Source organism: Lissotriton helveticus, chromosome 2_1 (assembly GCF_964261635.1).
Source record: "Lissotriton helveticus chromosome 2_1, aLisHel1.1, whole genome shotgun sequence".
Taxonomy (NCBI): Eukaryota; Metazoa; Chordata; class Amphibia; order Caudata; family Salamandridae; genus Lissotriton; species Lissotriton helveticus.
Window position 1 is genome coordinate 1,157,473,101 of NC_136059.1, and position 21,629 is coordinate 1,157,494,729.

At 45.4% G+C, this 21,629-nt stretch overlaps 1 protein-coding gene across 5 annotated transcripts in view; it reads left to right on the top strand.

Moving 5' to 3' along the window:
• JAK2 (Janus kinase 2) overlaps nucleotides 1-21,629 on the top strand; it is a 1,231,913-nt gene that overhangs the window by 1,125,866 nt on the left and 84,418 nt on the right. For all 5 annotated transcript variants that reach the window (XM_078676001.1, XM_078676005.1, XM_078676003.1 and 2 more), the window contains one exon: nucleotides 1,848-1,972. In XM_078676001.1, the coding sequence (XP_078532127.1) occupies nucleotides 1,848-1,972 (125 nt within the window). The remainder of the gene's footprint in view (nucleotides 1-1,847; nucleotides 1,973-21,629) is intronic.

Genomic DNA, 21,629 nt, shown 5'->3' on the forward strand with positions numbered 1-21,629 from the left:
GCGGTGCTTTTCGCTTTCACCTTCAACAGGAGATTCATTTTTCCCTTTCTCTGCATTCCTCTACTCTGGTCCTTCCAGTGTGGGGGCTTCTCCTTTTCTTTTCCGTCCCTCCCTCCCGCCTCCTCCATCGGTTTAGGGTTTCTTGTCTCCTCTGCAGTTGCATCTTTTGGGATCTATTGGGCTGTGCCTCTGCCCTTTGATCTCTACATGGGACTGCCCCATTCCTTGTAATGTTACCTCGCAGTGGATTGTTGTTGTTCCTGTGCTCTGCCCTTGTTGGCCGGCACAGATATGCGTTGTAATGGCAGCCTTCCTGTTGTCTATTAGGAAATTCTTCCTTTGTTACTCAGCCTTGGGGTAGGGTCTACGCTTCGCTTTGCGGGGTTGTATCACAGAGCAGTGCTCTGCCTTACTTCTTGGTTTTTTGGTATACAGTGTCGGACACTGTCCTTTATGATGATGTTATGCACCATCCGATTTCTTTTTTTCGCGGATTTTCCCTCCTCCACACACTGTTTCCAGACTTTCACAGTTTTGTTGGTGACAACGCCCTGTGCCGCGAAAAAAGTGTCTCCTAAGAAAACTGACATCATCGCTCCTGGAGGGACTTAAATGACCTCACTGAAGTCACATCCGTGGTTGACGTCAGGGCAGGGTTGTGTGGGGCCGACCCCCGGCGCGCAGAGGTGCTGCTGCAAAAAAATTCCGATCCAGTCTGACTCCTGGGGATAATTCTAAGTTAAGGAATCTGCGACTAGACAACGTCTCTACCAGATACATCATTACCAAAGGTAAGTAACTCGTACTTTAATGCTTCTTTGGTAAATGATTCAGTTCTGCCATGTTCGACCAACTGTGCCAGTGTATGGTCAAGCTCATACATGTTTTCCTGCCTAGAAAGAAAGGCCTTGGAAAGCCTTGCTCCATATTTCATTGTAAATTGTTTAATCATTATATCATATGTATTTAGTACAGCCTGCATTTATGTTATTAGTGCTCAGTCTGTCCCTGAAGATATTGTAGACCTTAGCTTTCCTGGAAGGGCCCCAAGGATCAATATGCATGAATGTTGAAGTACTTTCTGTCACATATTGATCTCCCTGTACTCTTTGGAATGAAACATTCAAGAATCTATATGCAGCAACTCAGCCATGTGCACAACCAATTTGTCAATCTACTCCATTAATGCTGGCACAAAGGGAATTATTTTTACCTTACAACATTATTTCCTTCATCCTTGTCTCAAAAATCTGCTACAAGAACACTGTATGTTGCTCTTTCTGATCCTTGTCTTAAATTTATAGAACTTTCTCCCTCACTAGACTTGTAATTGGTCTTCTCATCCAATCTGTGGGAAGGTACAAAAGCACATATTTTCTAAAATCCTCTCACTTTTGCGTACACAGGTTCCCACATTGGTCTATGTTGAAAAACAAGATGCTTGTTCTGTTCTGAACTTGTTCTGCTCATTCACTCACATTTTCAAATATACTTTGACCCAAAACATTCACAAATGTGTTCTAAATAAACAAACCAGATAATTGGCAGTTTACTTTAAAAGTAAAAGAATGTGAAAATGCTCTTCAAAAGTTGTCTTTCTTCTCTATCAGTAGTATACTCTTCAGTCTTCCAAAGGTAATTGTTTGTTGTCTAATGTCTTTTTAAGGCTATGCTTTATTTAGCTGCAAGAACAATTTTACTTGCAGTGCTTCTCATAAAGCACCATGTGTTACGTTCAGTCAGTATGCCTATTCATATTTAACAGGCATTTCCTCTCTTTTTATGAAAAGTTATTTTGTAGTTGCTAATGCAAATTTATAAATGTTTTATTTTTTATTCACTGTTAGGTCGCAGAAATCTTAAATTAATTATGGAATACCTACCATATGGGAGTTTACGAGATTATCTGCAAAAACACAAAGAGAGACTTGACTTCAAAAAGCTACTGCAATATGCATCCCAGATTTGCAAGGTAATATAAATATTGTCTTTTTGTCAGTTCTTTGCATATGATGTGTTTTAGGGAGCGCTTACATGCATTTGTGTCCAAGTCAAGTATGAAAGGTGTACTGTACGAGTCCCCTTGAGCACCTGCCAATCTCTAAAAAACAGATCTTTCTGAGCCAGATTTTGATATGTCTCAGTTGTCAGCAGTACTAACACAACCACAAATCCAAGAACTCACTTGACACCAAATTCACGACACTTTAACAGTTCTTTGGTGGCTGGTTTTTGTCCTTGAGTGTCTATTGGAACCATGATGTGGAGAGAGGCAGAATGGCCCTGAGCGGCAAAAGAAAACCAAGAAGTAGTCCTCTTCTGTTCTACTGGCCACAGCTAGTTCTGAGGGTATTCTGTCCATCCACATTATACCAATAACTTTCCTTAAGACCTTGGTCGACCGTACCTTGAATTGTTAACTGGATACTAGCAGGTTTTCATGATAAGTAAGGGAGAGCCTTCTTGCCCCTTTTGCCCAGATTTGGTCCCTCCATGTGGGTTGGAAGTTCCTCTGTGGAGCAACAGTAGAGTTTCCCATCATCCTGTTTCTGCTCCCTCAGACTCCAACTTGGGGCCCTCAGGAGTCCTTACTACACTTCTTTAATCCCTCTAACAGTTCCCATGCAAAAGCCAACATACCTTCAGTTAGAGGTCTGGCTCCACAGACTTTTCCTGGTTTGTTCAACAAGGACATCAGCCTAGAATAAAAAGTAAGTCATTCTAGTGTGTGATGGAGGCAAAGGCAAAACATTTGAATTTAGGTTGTATGTGTTGGTGTGAATACGTGACAGGGAAAAGCAGTCTTTCCCAGAGTCCCCTGTCCTTGATCCTGTCCTCCCCTTCAGAGCCTCCAGGAGTTTGTGTATTTCCTCGCATGCATCTGTACTTAAATTGGTTACTCTGGTTTGCTAGAGGCCTCAGTGTACAGCATTATGAAACAAAAATATTCTCAAAAATACAAAGTAAGTTGTGTCTTTATCTTAATCTTTTGTGATGCTGGCTACCTTAAAATGTGTAGATGTAAATGTAGTTGAGCTTATATAGCGCACAGCTACCCGCAGTGGGTTTCCCGGCGCTTGCTTAGGGAACCCGTCCTGGTATTCCCCTGTGAGATAGCAGGGTATCCACAAGGTGAAAGTCAGGCATCCCGCCGCGAGGGGCCGTTGTGGAGATTAAGCAAGCTATTGCCCAGAGTTGCAGAGTGTGAACCCGTGAGTCGAGGAGGCACCGGGGCGAGAATTATCGAGTCCGTGGAATTTTTAGCCCAAGACCCGCCGAGGCGGGGAATTGAACCCTGGTCCAGGACCGATCTCAGCTTCCGGGTCTGCTGCCTCTAACCCCTGAGCCACACTTCTCCACCTACCTTACACGGTGCAAATTCCATGGCTCATCGACCTCTGCACCTGTCAACAGAATACCTTTTCCTGCCGGTTCCTCACCTTTTTAATAACTCTGTTGCAGAAGCACACATAAGTCAGGCAAATGTAACCATTTTGATTTCCTTCCAAGTCTGATTTATATGAGGTGGGATGGCCTTTCAGCTCTAATAACTGCATGTAGCACTCCAGCTTTCAGTTCTCTTTTTGTTTGCATAACTTATGTGAACTTACATCTCTGAAAATAATATGGCTGTCTCGCGCAAACTATTAGTGATGCCATTCAGAAAATTAGTTTTATAGGCTGTAAGCCTGGAAAGACGCACAAACTCTAAATAATTAGTGTTCTCTTGTTGGCATACAGTCAGGCCTGGTTTCAATGTAACGTGTATATCTGATGGGGAAAAAAACTGCCACACAATCTACCCCGTTTGCTAGTGGCAGCACACCCAGTACGTCCAACAGATAACCAATTACTTACTGTTCCTACTCCTTGGTGGCTGGCTGCTCAAGATGAGCTTGCCGTAGCTGATGTCAGATAACCTGGACACCACAGCTTTACTGCTGTTCAACTTGGGGTTTTCCAAAACTGCCCACGATGCACCTAGAGCCTTCTCGGCACCTCCTGTTCACAGAGGTGTACTGGACACAACATCTCTCTGAGCCTTTCCTCCCCCTCAGGGGATCTGGGATATTCAGGATATGATTACTGATGTTTTTTGTGGGGGAACTAGCCCTCTAGTTCTGATGGTGCTTCACCTGCTGGAGATTTGCTGGCATCCTATTTCTCACTAGTCATCCATGCAGCCAGTGCTTACTGCTTACTTGCGACATTGGCTTTCCTTCATACATTCACAAAGCATTATTGCTTGGACTTAGAAGTGAGAAGGGATGGCCACTTTAGAGGTTATCGTCTGCAGGATTTCCAGGTTTAACAACTCCTCCAGACCTACCACTTAGGAGGATGATACTGTTAGGGCATCTGTTCAGGAGGCTAAGAACCTGCAGGTAGAAGTAGCCATCTAAAGTAAAAGTTACCTTGGGAAACAGTCTTTTTGGTGGATACTCTGTCTACTGTCTACCTGCATATTCCTCAATGGTCCCATTCACCTCACCGTTCTGAATTATGGTCATAGCTTTCTATAAATGAGTAATGTTCCAATCTGATCAGATTCCTTACCTCAGAATATCCTAGGCTTCATGCTGGATCCAGAAGTCTTTTTCTCAAGCAATACCCTTGGGCACCGTTAGGTGACATCAGTTGGCTCCGCGTGGCATCATCCACGCCAGAAGTGATGTCCAAAGCACTTATTGTGTAGCTGCCACCTCGGCACGCTGACATCAGTAATTTTCCTTCTATGCCAGCTAGCGCAGATCTGTGATGAGAGATACCTTCTGCCACTTTTTGACTGGCTTTTCTCTAACTTTTATCAGAAAAAGTGTGGTGTGTTGGTTTTTCCTCGATTTCAAAGAAGACTTCTCGATTCAAACTGTGCGGCGCTTACCATCACTCCATGTTGGTGACGGATCTACACTTAGTTTGTCTCTGATGCCTGGAGAGTGACCACAACTCTAAGTCGTGCTCCGACTGCCTGGCCATGATTCCGAAGGCTTTAAAGGGAGTGGTCCCTAAAGTGGCTTGCAACCCGACGTCTGACTTCACGCTGTTCGCTCCGGAGGTCTTGGTTCTGGTTGAGGGGCATGTCTGGGCACTGCCCCAAGTGTCCTCGTCCTCGTCCTCCCACTCGACAACGTTGAGTCGGTCAGGTAAGTGGCATAAAAAGCACAAGAAGTCGAAGCGTGCTTCATCGTCTCCCCATCCGTTGGCCGATGGGGCGTAGGAACCCCGGCGCTCTAGATTTTGTTCTGCAGAACCTGTTCCTGGGTCTGCTCTGTGCATTCCTGCCTTTCCAAGAGCCTTGCCCAGTTTGAACAATTCTATGAGGTCATGTGCTTCATATTAGGGTGACCTCACCCTCCCGGCGAGTCTTTGGGCCCCCCAAGGCTCCATCGGATTCCGCACTGGCTGCAGCCCCAGCACCGTTACACCCAAATGGATCCGGTGTCGGATGTGAACACTACGAACTTCCCCGATACTGGCCACCGTGCTGAGACTCCTGGCGCCGCCGGCACCCCACTGATGCAGACCGCATCCTAAGGGTCTTAGGTCTATTCTTCAGCCTTATTTTGAGGGCCTACGAATGGAGGAAGATTGGGAAGGGTCACTGGTCCATTTACAAGACCAGCCTGAGCATGAAATGGACTGGTATGAGGAATTGGGTGAGGCCAGTGGCTTGTATGCCTGTAAAATCAAAACAAGTGGAGGAATTGTGATGAGAAAGGGGTTGGGGAGGTCAACACCTAAATTGTTGTGAGAACCTCAACAGTATTGTCCCGCCAAAGGCATGTCTCCCATTGCGTACTTAGCCACTGATCATTACATCATTGGGTATTTTACTCAACCAGGAGGGATTATCTCTTGAATCTGGGACAATATGGGATCCACCATGTGAGGAAAAAAAGTTTAGAAATACGTCCGACCTTTAGAAATGAGGTATTTTATTAAGAAGATCAAAGGTAGTGGTATGAATAAAAAAATGTGGGATGTGAAAAGAGAGGTGTATTAGGTGTCTCTCACATCTATCTCTGGAAGAACCAGGTTCAAGAGACAATCCCGCCTGGTGGAGGAAAAAAACCAATGATGTAACGATCAGTGGCTAAGTACGCCAACGCGAGACATGCCTTTGGCTGAACAACACTGTTGAGAATCTCACAACAATTTAGCTGTTTCCCTTCCCACCCCCTGTCGCAACACAACTCTTCTACTCCTTTTGATTTTACATGTTCATTTAAGGGAAGTTAAGTGGAACTTTAACTTCTCCCTCCCTCTTTTGATTCTTGAGATACGGAGGAGGGAGTTTTATATGCTGTGGCGGTGAGAAATGCAGCCGAGGTCCTGGACCTTCAGCTCATTTTGGTGGAAGTCCAGACAAACATCTTGACAGATGTCCAGTAACCTGATGTCTCCTTCTCAGAACCCCTCTTGCCTTTCAACAAAGCCTAGACTGATGTCCTTCTAGGAACCTGGTCCAAGCTCAACACGGGTAACCTCTGCGCGGCTGTGGGAGCGGCTCCTTTGACCCCGTGGGTCAGGCAGCCAGAGGTCCAGTCAGTCCAATCCTCCCACTGCAGCCTCTAAACCTTCCTAGTCCAGCCCTTCAAGATCTTGGACAGCCAGTTGGTGGCAGGATCAGCCATCACCTCTACCACTGGCAAAATATCACATCGGACAAGTGGGTTCTTCAGATACTCTGTAGGGGCTACTTGCAACTACTTCAAGATTACCCCTCCCTCCATGCCTCAGATTTATGGCCGACTGATGGAGGACTACTTGAACTTACTTCAGGAGGAAGTCAGGACTCTCTTGACCAAAGGAGCCATAGAGAGGGTTCCGGGGCCAGAAATAGGCTGTGGTTACTATTCCCACTACTTTCTGGTCCTGAAAAAGGACAAGGGCCTTTGTCCTATTATAGATCTGTGAGCCATCAACTACTTCCTCAAGAAGGAGAAGTTCAAAATGCTCACTCTGGCTCAGTTCTTGTCGACCCTAGATCCCAGGAATTGGATGATAGCGTTGGACATGCAGAATGCCTAGTTTTACATTCCCATCCTGCCTGCCATCAGCGCTACCTGCCGTTCACAGTAGGCCATTAGCACTTTCAGTTCTCAGTGCTCCCCTTTCGCCTTACCAGCGCCCCTCGGGTGTTTACCAAGGTGATGGCAGTGGTCACAGCTCATCTGCGCAGATCAGGGGTGCCAGTCTTCCCCTAGATCTACAACTGGTTGTTGAAGGCGAGCTCGCCCCAGACTGTCTTATCCCTCCTCCACACTACAGTGCGTCTCCTGCTTTCAATGGGGTTCACTTTCAATGTGCTGAGGTCACACCTGGCTTCCTCACAGACGCTCCCTTTCATTTGAGCTGTTCTGGACACAGTGCAGTAGTTTCGGGCCAATCCTCCTGAGCGACGAATCCAGGATATTCAGGCTATGATACTGATGTTTCAGCCTCTATCCTGGATTTCGGAGAGAATAACTCTGAGGCTGCTGGGCCTCATAGCCTCCTGCATCCTGCTAGTGACACATGTCAGGTGGTGTACACAAGCTCTGCAGTGGGACTAAAAGTTCCGGTGGGTACAGCATCAGAGGAATCTCTGACGTGGTCCAGATCTCGGAGGGCACTGCACGGGATTTGCAGTGGTAGCTGACCAACCGCAAATGGGTCAGAGGCAGGCCCCTCTCCCTTCCTTAATCAGATCACACAGTAGTGACAGAAGCGTCACTCTGGATGGGGCGGCCATCTTCAGGGGAATACGGAATTCGGACTCCACATCAATTTGCTGGAGCTTTGAGCGATTCGATTGCCATTGAAAACTTTTTCCCCTTCCATTAAGGGAAAGCTGGTTCAGGTGTTCGCGGACAACACCACTGCCATGGGGCACTACAACAAACTGGGCGGGGCGGGGTCCTGGACCCTTTAACATGAGGTCATGCATCACTAGATATGGCTGGAACAGAAGGGCATATCCCTGGTGGTTCAACTCCTGGCACGTTCTCTGAACGCTAGGGCAGACAAACTCAGCCGTCAGTGCCTAGCAGATTACAAATGGCATCTCTATCCGGAAGGTAGTGCACGGTCTCTTTCAGAAGTGGAAAGAGCCTTGGTTAGATCTGTTCACCTCTGCCGAGAATGTGCAATGCCAGCAGTTTTGTGTGCTGGAGTTCACACTGTGGTACTAACTCAACAACGCTTTTTGTCTCGAGTGGAGCTCAGGCCTTTGGTACGGCTTTCTGCCAATACCACTCCTGTCCACAGTGCTCAAGAAGATCAGGTGCGACCGGGCCTAAGTAATTCTTGTGGCTCCGGACTGGGCATGGAGAGTCCGGTATCCGGAGCTTCTCCAACTGAGCATCAATCTCAGATCAGGCTGCCCCTTCGGGGAGGATCTTCTGTCACAGGAGCAGGGGAGGGTCCTCCACCCAAACCTGTCAACTCTACTGACTGAGCGGCAGCAGTTGACTGCCAAGAGCGTGTACCCCTGCCAAAATGGCAGAAATTTGTAAAATGTTGTACAGAAAGGTCTATTGACCCTCTTCCTGCTTCACTCTCCCAAGTCTCTCTCTTTATTTTGACCATTGTCCAGCAGAGCTTAAAGGATACCTTTTGGTCTTGTCTGCCTTCTTGAGGCTGCCAGACCAACCCTCCTTATTTAAATCCCCTATTGTAAACAGGTTTCTTAAGGGGCTTGTACATATGTTCCCCCCTACTCCATTCATCATGCCTCAGTGAGACCTTAATTTGGTTCTCACCTTCCCGATGTGCGGTCCGTTCAAACCTGTGCACAACTGCCTCCCTCTGGCTCCTTTCCATCAAAACAGCCTTTTTTGGTGTCAATAACTTCTGCCAAAAGGGTGATCGAATTGCAGGCTCTGTCATTACATAACCATCTACCCTAACAAGTTGGTGCTTTGCACTACGACCTGTTTCGTACCAAAAGTGGTAACACCATTCCACTTGGGTCAGTCACCTTGCCCACTTTCTAATCGCTTCCGCACCCCTCTAAATAGGAGTAGCAACTCCACCAACTGGAACCAAAAAGAGTGTTGTCGTTCTACCTTGACTGTACTAAAGAGTTTGTGTGGGCAACCAACTCTTTGTGGGGTACATTGGATAAAAGAATGGTTGTGCGGTGCAGAAGAGGACTACCTCGTGATGGCTTGTCCTCTGCATCAAAATCTTCTACACGCTGGCCAAGAAACAGACTCCTGAAGGCTTAAGAGCTCATTTCACCAGAGCTAAGGCTGCAACCACAGTGTTGCAACGTGGTGTTCCAGTCCTGGACATTTGTAAGGCAGCAACATGGGAGTCACTGCACAGATTCACTAAACACTACTGCATGGACAGTCAAGTTGGCTGCACTGTCCTGCTGGACTTCCTGGTCTAAACTTGTCCACAGTCCCTCCTCTGGATATGGAATTGCTTGGGTATCTATTCTAAGGTAAAACATCTGTGGCTAGATGTCTTTTTCATATGGACAAGTTACTTACCTTTGGTAACGTCTTATCTGTTAGAGACATAATCTAGCCGCAGATTCCTTGACAACCCACCCACCCACCTTGCACTGCAGACAGGTTTTTAGGGTTAGGGCTGATCACTTTGAGGGTCCTTGTTGTTTTAAACACACCACTGTCCGGGCACTTCACGGCTCTGCTCTCCTGGTGTGGAAATCGTGAAAAGTAACTCACAGCTGTGCACCAAGGTGGCACCTGTACAGGTGCTGCAGACGTCCCTTCCGACACGGACGCTACCACCATGCAGAGCCGACCGACGCCAGCTACCAGCGTACAACGGTATTGCGCGAGTAAAAATCATCTGGATTCAGCATGACGCATGGGATATTCTAAGGTAAGGAATCTCTGGCTAGGTTATGTCTCTACCAGATAAGGCGTTACGGAGGTGATGTAACTTGTCCTCTTAGCTCCATGCACTCCATATTAATGTTCAATCGGTTATTGTCCTAGTCTGTCCTTGAAGGGCTCAGAAACATGGGCGAGGAACTGATGTCAGGGCACATTGATGGCTCTATATGGCTCTATGGCACCATTGTCATTACTTCCACAGTGCAACTAACATAGAAGGAAGTTTAACTAAGGTAAATCCTAGTGTTGCCATCTGTTGCTCAATCTCTGTGAGGTCTGTAGCTACCCATATATTAAGTAAGTCCATCTGAGGTGTAAGAACTAACTGTTTCCCCAGTGCAGTTTGAAGTTTGGTTGTGGCTCCCTTCCATATTGGTTTCACAGCAGGGCAGTCCCAGATCATATGATAAAAGGTGACCACTTGTTTGCACCCCCTATGACAAAGCACATCCGCTCTAGCACCTATTTTGGCCAGGACGACCCTGGTCATATATGACCGATGTAGGATCCTATGTTGGATCAGTCGGAAGCGAAGGGTAATAGCCGCCTCTCTATGGGACATCAGGGCCTCCCTCCAGTCCTCCTCCTCAATGAGTCCAATGTCGCTTTGGCACTTCTCTCTAAGTTTCCCAAAAGTGTCGGGCAGGTTATTACATAAGTTTTTTATATGTTAGGGATATGGCCTTTGAATGTAGCGGTCCATCTAACAACCGGTCCTCTAACGGCGACAACTCTGGTATGTCTTTAAGGTCTGTGAAAGCCGCCAGAAGGGCGTGTCTGATCTGCAAATAGCGGAACAGTTCCCCTTGAGCCATGCGGTAACTCCCCCCAAGCTCCTCAAAGCGAAGGATGGAACCTTTTTTGATCAACTTATTGTTGTTCTTGATATTTGTCTTGAGCCCTATTGATACAGCTGCCAGCATGTGAAAATTAAAGTTGGCACCCACCACCAGAGCACACTTTGTTCGTATCTCACCCCAACATCCAATGGAGGGTCCTTGACATTCCTCTTGTTGGAAAGCAGATATTTGCTTCAACTAATTATGAGTAGCTATCTATATGCGATTTTGGCTTTTTGCCTCCAATTCATTGATAATTTTTTTTAAAAGAGCTGTGAGGTCCTTTCAGCAGCCCCTGTACATTTTTTGTCAAATGCAGGAATCCTCAGGGATTTGGCAGCATCTCTCAGCTGTTGTGTTCATTAGGCTAGATCACCCAGTGAAATGAGGGAAAAGTAGCAAAGGCAAGGCCTTTGCCTTATCTGCCTTTCTTTGATCAGGCCCATCCTTGACACCCTACTAGATATGGCACCCTCCCCTTAGGAGGTCCAATCTCATATTTCAATCTCACAGTTGCACCACCATGGAAGACTGTGGTCAAGTCAACAGCCCGCTCAGAGCTCCATCTTAAATGGTATTTAGTAGGATTACCTTAATTGGTCTTCAAACACCTACCTTTTGGTGAGTGCCTCAAGGTCCTATTACTGTATGCCCTTTAATTGTGTGAGTATCATTTCCTACTGAGAATCCACAATCTATGGTCCCTGATGATATCTTTGTCCACTACAATATCTTAGAGGTCAAAATGTAATTCCACACTCATGTCTCTCCTTAGGTATTTGAAGGAGAGTGATTATCCTCATCAGTAACCAAACTGTATCTATGCTTCTAATGGCTACTTCTACCTGCAGATTCCTCAGCTATAATCCTAGGAGGGCAGGGCCGGACTGGCTGTAGTAGGCATCTGGCCTTTTCTCGGTGGGCTGGAAGGGTTGTGGCTGCTTCTGGAGCGTTGAGGCAGTTTTTGTTATTGCGGGGTGGTTTTGCAGAAGTGTTGCAATATCTGCCCCCCTGTAACAAAAACAGCAGCAGTGCTCCAAACTGTCACCCCATTCCCCCACCCACCACCCCCGGGCTGGTCCAGGGCTGGTTTTTGCTCTCAGTTCGGCCCTGCAGGAGTGAGGCTGGATCTGGAAACTGTAAAGCTCTTGTGTCACTAGTAGGGATGCTGGCTTAATATCAATGCTGGAAGTAGTGTCAGATGATGTCACCAAAGCCATATAGTGTCCTCCCCTGCGCAATGATGTTGGTTCCCTTTTTTCCTCCCCTGGGACTCTGATCCAGATCTCGCTATCTCTGAGAGTTGTGTCTCCCCTTAAGCAGTCGGGCTTCGAGCCCTTTGGGGACTGCGAAGGACAGATGTCCATCATGGACACCATCTGCTTGTGGTGCTCAGACTCTGATTCCAAGTCCCGCTCCTGCAACTTCTTCAAAAGTATGCACTGTAAGGAAATAAAGGAATGAGAAGCCAAACTCTTTATAGATTGAGCCCATGAGGATAAGTGAAGTCGTTTGAGGCCAAGGTCTCAATCTCCATCCTGTCACTCTTCTGAAACAAAGAAGCAGCAGTACAGGAACCACAAGTAGCATGGACCCCGGACTCCAACAGGATCTTCCTCCTCGCAGCTGGGGTTAGTTGAAATTGAGCCTTCTGAATGCGCTTCAGCCAGCTGCTGGCCTGTTCCACAGCCAGATTGACCCTCAAACCGCCCACACCGACGAAGTTAATGTTAGTCCAGGTTATTCAGGCTCCGCAGACCTCCTTCCTGGCAGAAACAGGCATTCGGACTCTGGCTCCCACCTTCATTCTGGGACACAACTACTCTGTTATACCTTTGAGACTGTGGCTGGCAGCTCCATTGGAGCTGGAGTCATTAGTGCTGCTGCCAGCTCTTTCATTATAACTGTTCCCGCTAAAAAGGTCTAGAAGTGAGGATGGAAAGCTACTGAAAAAAGTTGGAATACAGGCAGCAGATCCACAACCTGTTTGATTCAGACTGTGATCTCCTGAACCTTTAAGCGTAAAAGGATGATGAGGAAGCAAATCCCTATAAAGTTTGAGGATTATCATCAGCTGCTGACCTTGATACTTCTCCAAAAATGGAGATGGAGGTGTGGGAAAGTGCCATCTTTCTTGCATGGTATGCCCCCACTTTTTCTGAATTGCTGATGTACTTTGACTGAGTGTGCCCTGGGTTCCTGCCAATCAGGTACCCAGGGCCTGTGTTCCTTCCTTAAACCTGTGTTGAAGCCTAAACCCAATTGGAATCTCTGGCCACAGGTAGGCCCCTGGTAAATGGTACCCTAGGTACCCAGGGCACTGTGACCAGAGAAGACCCCTAAGGGCTGCAGCACTTATTGTGCCCTGTACCCTGACACACACACATTGCCTTTGCAGGCTGAGTGTCTAGGTGCAGGACTGAACAGAGAGGCGGCATGGCACACATCCCTGTGTGCCATGCCCACAAATGCACTGCCCTGGCATACCTCAGTCACCCCTCTAACTGGGTGCACTATGCCAGTGGTGTGGGCACAGGTGCATGAGCCCTGTGCTCCTACAGTACCCTAGGCATTCCTGGGCACTGTAAGTGCAGTGATGCCATTAAGAGTATATGGTGCTGGGAGGTTGTCATTACGAACTCCACTGCACCATAATGGCTACACTGAAGACTGAGAAGTTTGGTATCAGTTCAGTTCAAATCCTTTATTCGGTTTTCATGTATTTGAAAAACCATAAAAGTACATTTACAAAACATTAGTTATACGATAAAAATATTCTAAAAAGTTTCTATATACAGAATAAAATTGATACAATTTTAACATCTTATGAAATACAGATAGTCAATCATCACTTAGAAAATCTGAGTCTAAAACATAAAATAGGCAAAAAAAGTAATCATAGTCGAAATATAAGTTTCATGATTTACTCTAAGTTTGTCCTATGTCTTACTACAAACTTTAGAAATGTAACAACTTCTCTTGCAATATGATCTTCCTCTAAGAATTGGAGACGAAGGAATGCCGGTCGGCATCTTCGGAGATTCATAATTTTTAAGATGAGAATTATCCAACGCTTTCTTGGCTCAGTAAAGAACTTACAGAACAAAACAGTATGCATTGTAGTTTGACTAGAAAGTTCATCGCAGACACAGATTGGTAAACATTTTGCCCAATCATTAGTTCGCGGAAAGGTAACAAAACGGTGGAAAATATTCATCCTAAACCTTGTTAATAATAACCTCTCATAAATGGTTAAATTAAAAGTTAGGTATGGTTGGATGGTCAGAGTTGTTTGAACTGTTAGCATGTGTTGCACAGTTGTTTTGGTAACCTCGTTACTCAACCGCAGCTGCTCTAGGTGTGTCATGCAGATTGTTTTAAACGCTTTACTTAATAGTTCTGCAATTGCAATGGGTGTATTGAAATATTCTGCCAATCCCAGGTCGAATAGGAAGTTTTTGATGTAGGCAATCCACCCTATCTTATGAGCGTTTTCTAGCAAAAGACAATCCTGAATAAGATCTTGGCAAAAAATTGTTTTAGTGGATGTCCATATGCGGTGCCATAAATGAAGTGGTTGTAGTTTAACTATGTCTGTCAAATATGACAGACCCAGTTCTATATGGCACGAATAGGTTGCAGAACCCTGCGGTAAGGCAAGGAGGTACCTTAGAACCTAATTTTCCACGTTTTGGATGGAATCCACCTTTCCGTAACCCCGGCCGCAGAAATTGCTGTACTTATACATTTAGCCTGGTAAATATGAATAAGTTCATTAGGGGGCCGTTTCCCTATTCTTCGCGAAAAACTAACTAATGCAGCTGTTACCCTCATAAATAACAATTTTATGGTCTCAATTGCTTGTTTTCAAGTAAGCTTGTTATCTATTACAATTTCTAAATAGGGGTAGGTCTTTGTACTTTCAAGCTTTGTGTTGTCTATGAAAATTGCCTTTTGATCTCTGTATTTTGGTGCCTGAGGTCATAACATAAGTTTTTTTAATGTTGATTTTCAAATCTAGATTGGCCATAAAAGTATGGTATCTTAAAAGAGCACGCTGCAATTCCAGGGGGGTACGAGCCAAAATCACCGCATCGTCGGCATAGAGCAGGGCAGGTATAGGGCACCTGTTGATTGATGGTAGATCCTGGCACCCTTTCACCATGTCCTGTTTGAGGGCGTTGGGGTAGAGTGTAAAGAGAAAGGGTGCCAGGACACAGCCCTGCCTTACTCCCCGCTCTATGCCAAAAGGTGCGTTAATTCCCCCCCAAGACCATGCCTCACTCGTGCTTTTGCGCCGGAATATAATTCGCGTAAAAATTTTACTAAAGGTAATTCTACCCCCATTTCCAATAGAATGGACCATAGCTTGCTGTGGCTCATGCAGTCAAAAGCTGCTGATAGGTCGACATATGCCATATGAAGGCCCCACCCTTCGCATGTACATATTTGCCTGTCAAAAGGGTCAGAATGAGAACTTGTTCTGTGGTACCAAGACCTTCTCAGAACCCAAATTGAAGGTCCGATAGGATCTTATTCTCATCAGCCCAAAGCTGGAGGCGCTCGAGGATGATTCGTCCAGTCACCTTACCCAAAGAGTCCAGAAGCGATATTGGGCAGTAACAAGAGGGGGATTGTCGATCCCCCTTTTTAAAGATTGGGATCAAAATACTTTTGGACCATGAGTCTACCAACCCTACCGCACATGACGCTTTCCAAGACTCTGGTTAAAATAGGGGTCCACAGTTCCGGGTTGTACTTGTAAAAATCAACTTGGCCCCCATCAGGGCCTGGGGCCTTTCCACTCTTACTAGCTAGAAGAGCTAGCTCTACTTCCGCAAATGTTATGTCAAGATCAATGGGAAAGGAGGATGTCTTGGTTACCGCATTTGTTCCTTCCTTCTCATCTGGTCATCTTCAGATGGCAGACCAAATATCTGTGCAAAGTGACCGACCCATGTTTGCTCGTCAATAGCCACGTCAATTTTAGGTTATTGTCCACTAAAAAGGGGGATTTAATTATTGCCCAAAAAGCAGTATTATCTTTTGTGACGCAACTTTTATGAAGTTGGGCCCATAGTTTATTTTTCAGATCCTTTTTCCTTAGTTTTATTGCCTTTTTGTACCCTCTTCTGAGGTAGGCTATTTCCTTATTGTCCCTTTTTGTTCTGTGGAGTGCTATTTTCAATTTGGAATAGGCTTTGGTATCAAACTTCTCAGCACATTAAACCCACACTCGTGCCAGTGTGGGATTTAATGTAAAAATGCACTACAGAGGGCAACTTAGAGATGCAACCTGAAACCTAACCAACTCCCAGTGTCCTGATTGCGTGGCTACTGAGGCTGCCACCACCAGACATGTTTCTGGACCCCTGGTCAAGAGCTGGGCAGCAGAAGCTTCAAAGGCATGCCGCCTTTTGTGAGCTTCCCCAGGTCAGTTGCTTTACTCAGCAACTGGCCCCCACCTGTTCTGACCCCCACTCTGGCGGGAAGACAGGCGGGAAACCCTAAGTGAGGAAAGGGGGGTGTTGCAGCCTCTGCCAAGCCCACCCCTCAGGTGGGCGAGGCGAGTTGCAACACAACTCGGGGCCCCCGCAATCTTGAGGATGGGGAGCCATGCCCAAATCACAGATAGGCTCCTGTCCCCCTCCCACAGGAGAGGAGCAGGATAGGGGGTGTACTCACCCCAGGACAGGGACCCATTGGTCCCTGCCTTTACCCTACCTGTAACGCCTCTAAATTTAGTATTTAGGGGCACCCTGAACCTTCCTTCCTCGGTTCCCGATTCCGAAACAAGCAAGAATATCAAGAAACAAGACATGCCGTGCAGCTGCTAAGAAGAGGACGACACCAACTGACTTGGCCCCATCCCTACAGGCCTGTTGACCTTCAAACCTTCTCCTGCTAAACTCCGGCACCTTCAGTGGTCAGCAACCTCAAAAATCCCGGAGGACCTGACTGCCTTGAGACTCTACAAAGACTGGGACTCCCACGAGCAGGGGTTCTGCTCAAACAAGCAACACCCCTGGTGCCAGCCAGGAACGGCAAATCCAGCCCCCTCTGCATCCACCAAGCCCGGCCTGGGCCTGAGTGGACAAAGACCACGAGGACGTCCCCCCAGCGATTACAACCATGAGCCCAGTGTCCCAGGACACTCCTCGACGACCCAGACGATGCCTGCAGCCTCACAACAAAGGACCCCTCCAACCGCGACAAGTTGAGGGTAAGATTTCCCAACGTCAAAAGACACCCCTGCACCCGGCACCCCACGGCCCCCTGTGCCCAACTCCTGGGTGTCTACCTATCCTCCAAGATCCCAACTTACCTCTCGAAGTGGTGGTCGCACCTGAAGAATCTCCATCCCCGAGCCTGCAGCCTTTGTTCAACTTCCAGCCTTCTCATTGAATAGCATTGAGCGCTCGACGGCTCAAAAGCACCCTGCACCCAGCCGCCCGAGTGCCCCTGGGAGTGCAACCACTGTCCTAATCAACTTCCCCATTTGCCCTGAGCAAGTGACCAGGAGCCTAGCTCCCACAGCCGTGTGGCCTGCTTGCCACAAGCCACCAACCAAAGGCCCCCTACTGGCCATAGGCTAACATTGGGCCTAACTCTCTCTGCACCCGGCTACCCCTGTGCCGCTGAGGGTGTAACAACTGTACTTACTTGACCCTGGAAGACCCCTGAGTCTATGCCCAGAACCTTAACTCTGCCAGTCGAGTACTTACCCAAAAGCCGATAACTCACTTTTCTTCCATAGGGTAACATTGACTGGTTTCACTTGGAAATTCTTTTAAGTGTGGAGTTTTGAAACTTTAAAATATTCATCCAAAATCAGCCAAATCATGAAAATGAAAATACTCACCTGTTATCAGGAGAAATCCCAGTACTGGGTCTTGGTGCCCAGCACGGACCCTGAAAAGTAATTATAACTGTACTTACCGGTAACTTGAATTTCCTTCCATAGGATAACATTGCCTGGTTTTTACTGAAAAAGTTTCTAAGTGATGACTTTTGAAACTTACAAATATTTGCTCAAAATCTCCTTTCTGACATAAACGAATTCTTTCAATTGTTTACAGGAGATGCACCAGTGCTGGATCCAGGATCCAACACTGAGTAAGAAAAAGTAACGATAACACTACTTACCTGCTAAGTGAATTTCCTCCCATAGGATAACATTGGGGATTCTATGTGAAAAAGGTTCTAAGAGTCAACTTTTAAAATACAATATATTCCTTAAAAATCACAACTGTAACCAAAATGCTTTTACTCAACTGTTTACAGGAGATGTCCCAGGACTGAATCTAGGATCCAGTCCTGTGGTTAGAAAAGTAATTCATAAAGTAATTAATTGCATTTAACTAGAAATTCCCATTGAGCGCAATGTCACATTTATTTATTTTATTTTATTTATTTATAAAGTTTTATATAGCGCGAACATGACCCACGGGGGTATCAGAGCGCTTTACAGTACATAATTATCACATATTATACATACAATCGGGACTCGCATATAATACAAATGAGGATAACATCTGTGGCAAGTAGGCATCAGAGAATTAAAGGTTTAGGATGTTAATTTGTTCATTAGAAACATTTTCGCTTCTATTTTGAAGGCGGGAAAAGAAGAGATTCTGCATACGTCTGGGGGAAAGTTGTTCCAAATCTTCGAACGATACCTGAGAAAGCTCTGCACCTAGTTCTCTTTTTGTGGAAGGATTGGGTTTTAGTAGTAGTGAGCTTGTGCTTCGCGAATGTCTGCAACCTCCCGACCGCTTTAGCTTTTGTGCTAAATAGCTGGGGGTGTTGCTATGTAAGGCTTTATGTGTCATGCAGGCGATCTTTAGTTGTATTCTCAACTCGTAGGGTAGCCAGTTAAAAGCCTTCAGGGCCTGGGTGATGTGGTTATTTTTTTTTTATTCCAGAGACCAGCCTGGCCGCAGCGTTAAGCGATGCCCTGATAGGTGCTAACTTGTATTTTGGAAGACCGCATAGGGTGGTGTTTCCATAGTCCAGTCTTGGTAGTACTAGAGCTTGAACCGCCATATTTTAGCAGCGCAAGACATTTAGTAAGTGAAAAAACGGGATTCAGCAGTGACCTACGAATCGCACACGCTCGTGCATGTGCGATTTCTTTTCTGCTACCCCATTGGCCTTTGGTTGCGTCTTTTTATAAAAGAATGCTTGCAATTGGCCAAAGGCGGGCGCATTGCTCCACCCATGGCCTATTGGTGTCTAATGCGCGCTTGGTGCGCGTAATTGACACCAATAGGCCGTGGGAGGAGCAATGACCGTGCCCACACACAGGTGTGATGTGCTCGCCACTTGTTTTTCTTTACTTTTGGTATAAGCGCGGCACCCACGCTTTACTTTTGATGTTATAAGTAAAGCGCGGGTGCCGCGATTATACCAAAGGTAAAGAAATAGAAAAAAACATCAATTTCTTACTTGTGGTATAATCGCGGCATCCGCGCTTTGCTTATAACATTAAAAGTAAAGCGCGGGTGCCGCGATTATACCAAAGGTAGAAAAATAGATTTTTTTTTTCTATTTCTTTACTTTTGGTATAATCGCGGCACCCGCGCTTTACTTTTAATGTTATAAGTAAAGCGCGGGTGCCGCGAATATACCAAAAGTAAAGGGATAAAAAAAACATCTATTTCTTTACTTTTGGTATAATCGCGGCACCGGCGCTTTACTTTTAACATTAAAAGTAAAGCGCGGGTGCCGCGATTATACCAAAGATAAAGAAATCGATTTTTTTTCTATTTCTTTACTTGTGGTATAATCTTTGCCCGTTGGATTGTGATGTCTCCATCTGTCTTTAAGGTAATGTACCCTGTGGAGGTTATTAGTTTATGGGATATGTTTGGCCACAGTACTGTCCCATGGTAACTAAAAAAGTCACCTCTCATTATGATTCATAACCCTTGTCTGAGCTGGGAAATATTCTTGTTTGGTTGTACCGCGTAATCTGCCTAATCTGCTGTGGTGCATAAATGCTAAGGGTGTAAAGCTCGAAGCCATACTTCTGGAGTCTCATCAGGGGCCATCTGCCTTCTGTATAATTTTATGACCGAATCTTTATTGCTTTCTTCTTGGAGAGAAGTGTCACAGGCCCATTTTTGTCGGTGCAGAAAAGCAAGCAAAATCATCTACCTATCTCTAATCTAAATAGCTTCCCTACACGAATTCCTGTCTCTTGTAGGCAAATCGGTGCCTCCTTTAGTTATGAGTGTAGACTAGGATCTTTTGGCGTTTCAGTGTATGGTTTATACATTTGATGGTGAGGAAGAGCAGTTTAATATTTGTCATGTGTGATTGGCTTAGCACTTTGTATATAGCATTGATGGGTGAGATCACATATGAAGTGAATTTGAAAAAATGACTACCTTTTTCTATTATTGCCTTGTAATATGAAGGTGAGTGAGTACATATATTGACAATATAACATTGGTGGATATAGCTGCCAAAGATAGTGCTTGATCAGCATGGAAGGAGACCGAGTGAAGTGGTATGGAGAAGCACAAGAAATAGGAGAGAGTGCAAATAAACAAAAATTGCCTAAACAAAAGACCTCCCTTCAATCCCATCCCACTCCCACCAGTACAGTGGATCGAGTAACTCATAGGAACCCATGAGTGACCAACACGCAGAGTGCATTATGTCTTCCTCAACTGATATCCTGCTGTTTAAAAAAACATATTTCCCTATAACATTTTTAATAACCCTGTATAATCAGTGGCACCATTGTGCCGCAACTGGAAATGTAATTTCTGTAATACATGATTTTCTGTATAAACCTTGTATAGCTGTATACATTTCAAATTGAAATATTTACGAAGTGAGCACAGCGCTTCATGCCTGGTAAGTTCAAACCTTATTAAAAGCATTGAGCTCCTAGCAAGTTTATCTGGCAGTAACCTTTGAGCCCTAGGTAACAATTTAGATTTCTGGGTAAATCCATCTAGTAGTTAAGTGCATCTCTGCCATCATCATATCGCGGAGTGAGTACTGACCCTGCACCAAAGTCACCTTTACAGGTGGCATTCACTTGGTGCTTTAGGAAATGTAGTGGCTAATCTTTTATTGCCTGGGTTCAGTGGAGGAGGTATTATTATTATTTCTTGTGTATAGATGTTTTTTAATGTCCACAGCTGATAGATTGGTCAGTGCCATTTTTTTCCTAAGTAAACTGCATTAATGATGGTTGCTACAGTGATAATTAGGTACTTTTGTTTAGGTGCCTGAGGGCAACAGATTTGATAAGCAGGCTGTTTCAAATTAGTCGTTATGAATAAAACACCCTGAGTAAAGTCAAGTGGATGCTGTGTTTGGATTCTTTTAGTTGTTCGAGTAATGCAAATGAAGCCGGTGTGATTTGGACCTCTGTTTCACGGTCTCTGAGAACCACAGGAACGTTGTATGAGGATTGGGAGGTCTTGCAGCCAAAGTTAGAATAGCATGACATACTCCCTCGGCAACGATGCATCTCCATAACGGCAAAGCGTACCCCTGCTGACATTATAATTAGGGCTCCTGGTTTTAGGGCATTTATTTTTTAGACAATTCTGTCTGAAATTCTCCATATTTATTTTTCGCTCTTTTTATCTTCACTTTCCAGATTTATTGTATGTTTTGTACAAAATTAAGCTTTAACTTGTATGTTCCACATTTATGTAACTCAGAATGAGACACTTTTAATTGGCTGACTCGTGGATTTTGTGCCATATGAAGCCATATATAATATATCATCCAAATGCAATACACTCATTGGCATTATCACTTTAGTACACATGAACATCGACAACCGTTTGAAGCTTCACTAGGAAAACCTGTCCCTTTATTTAATTCCTTCGTTTTCAGTCTGCACTGCTACTGGCCTAGCAGCCATGATTAATGTACAGCATCATAGATCGCTCAAAAGAAAATATAT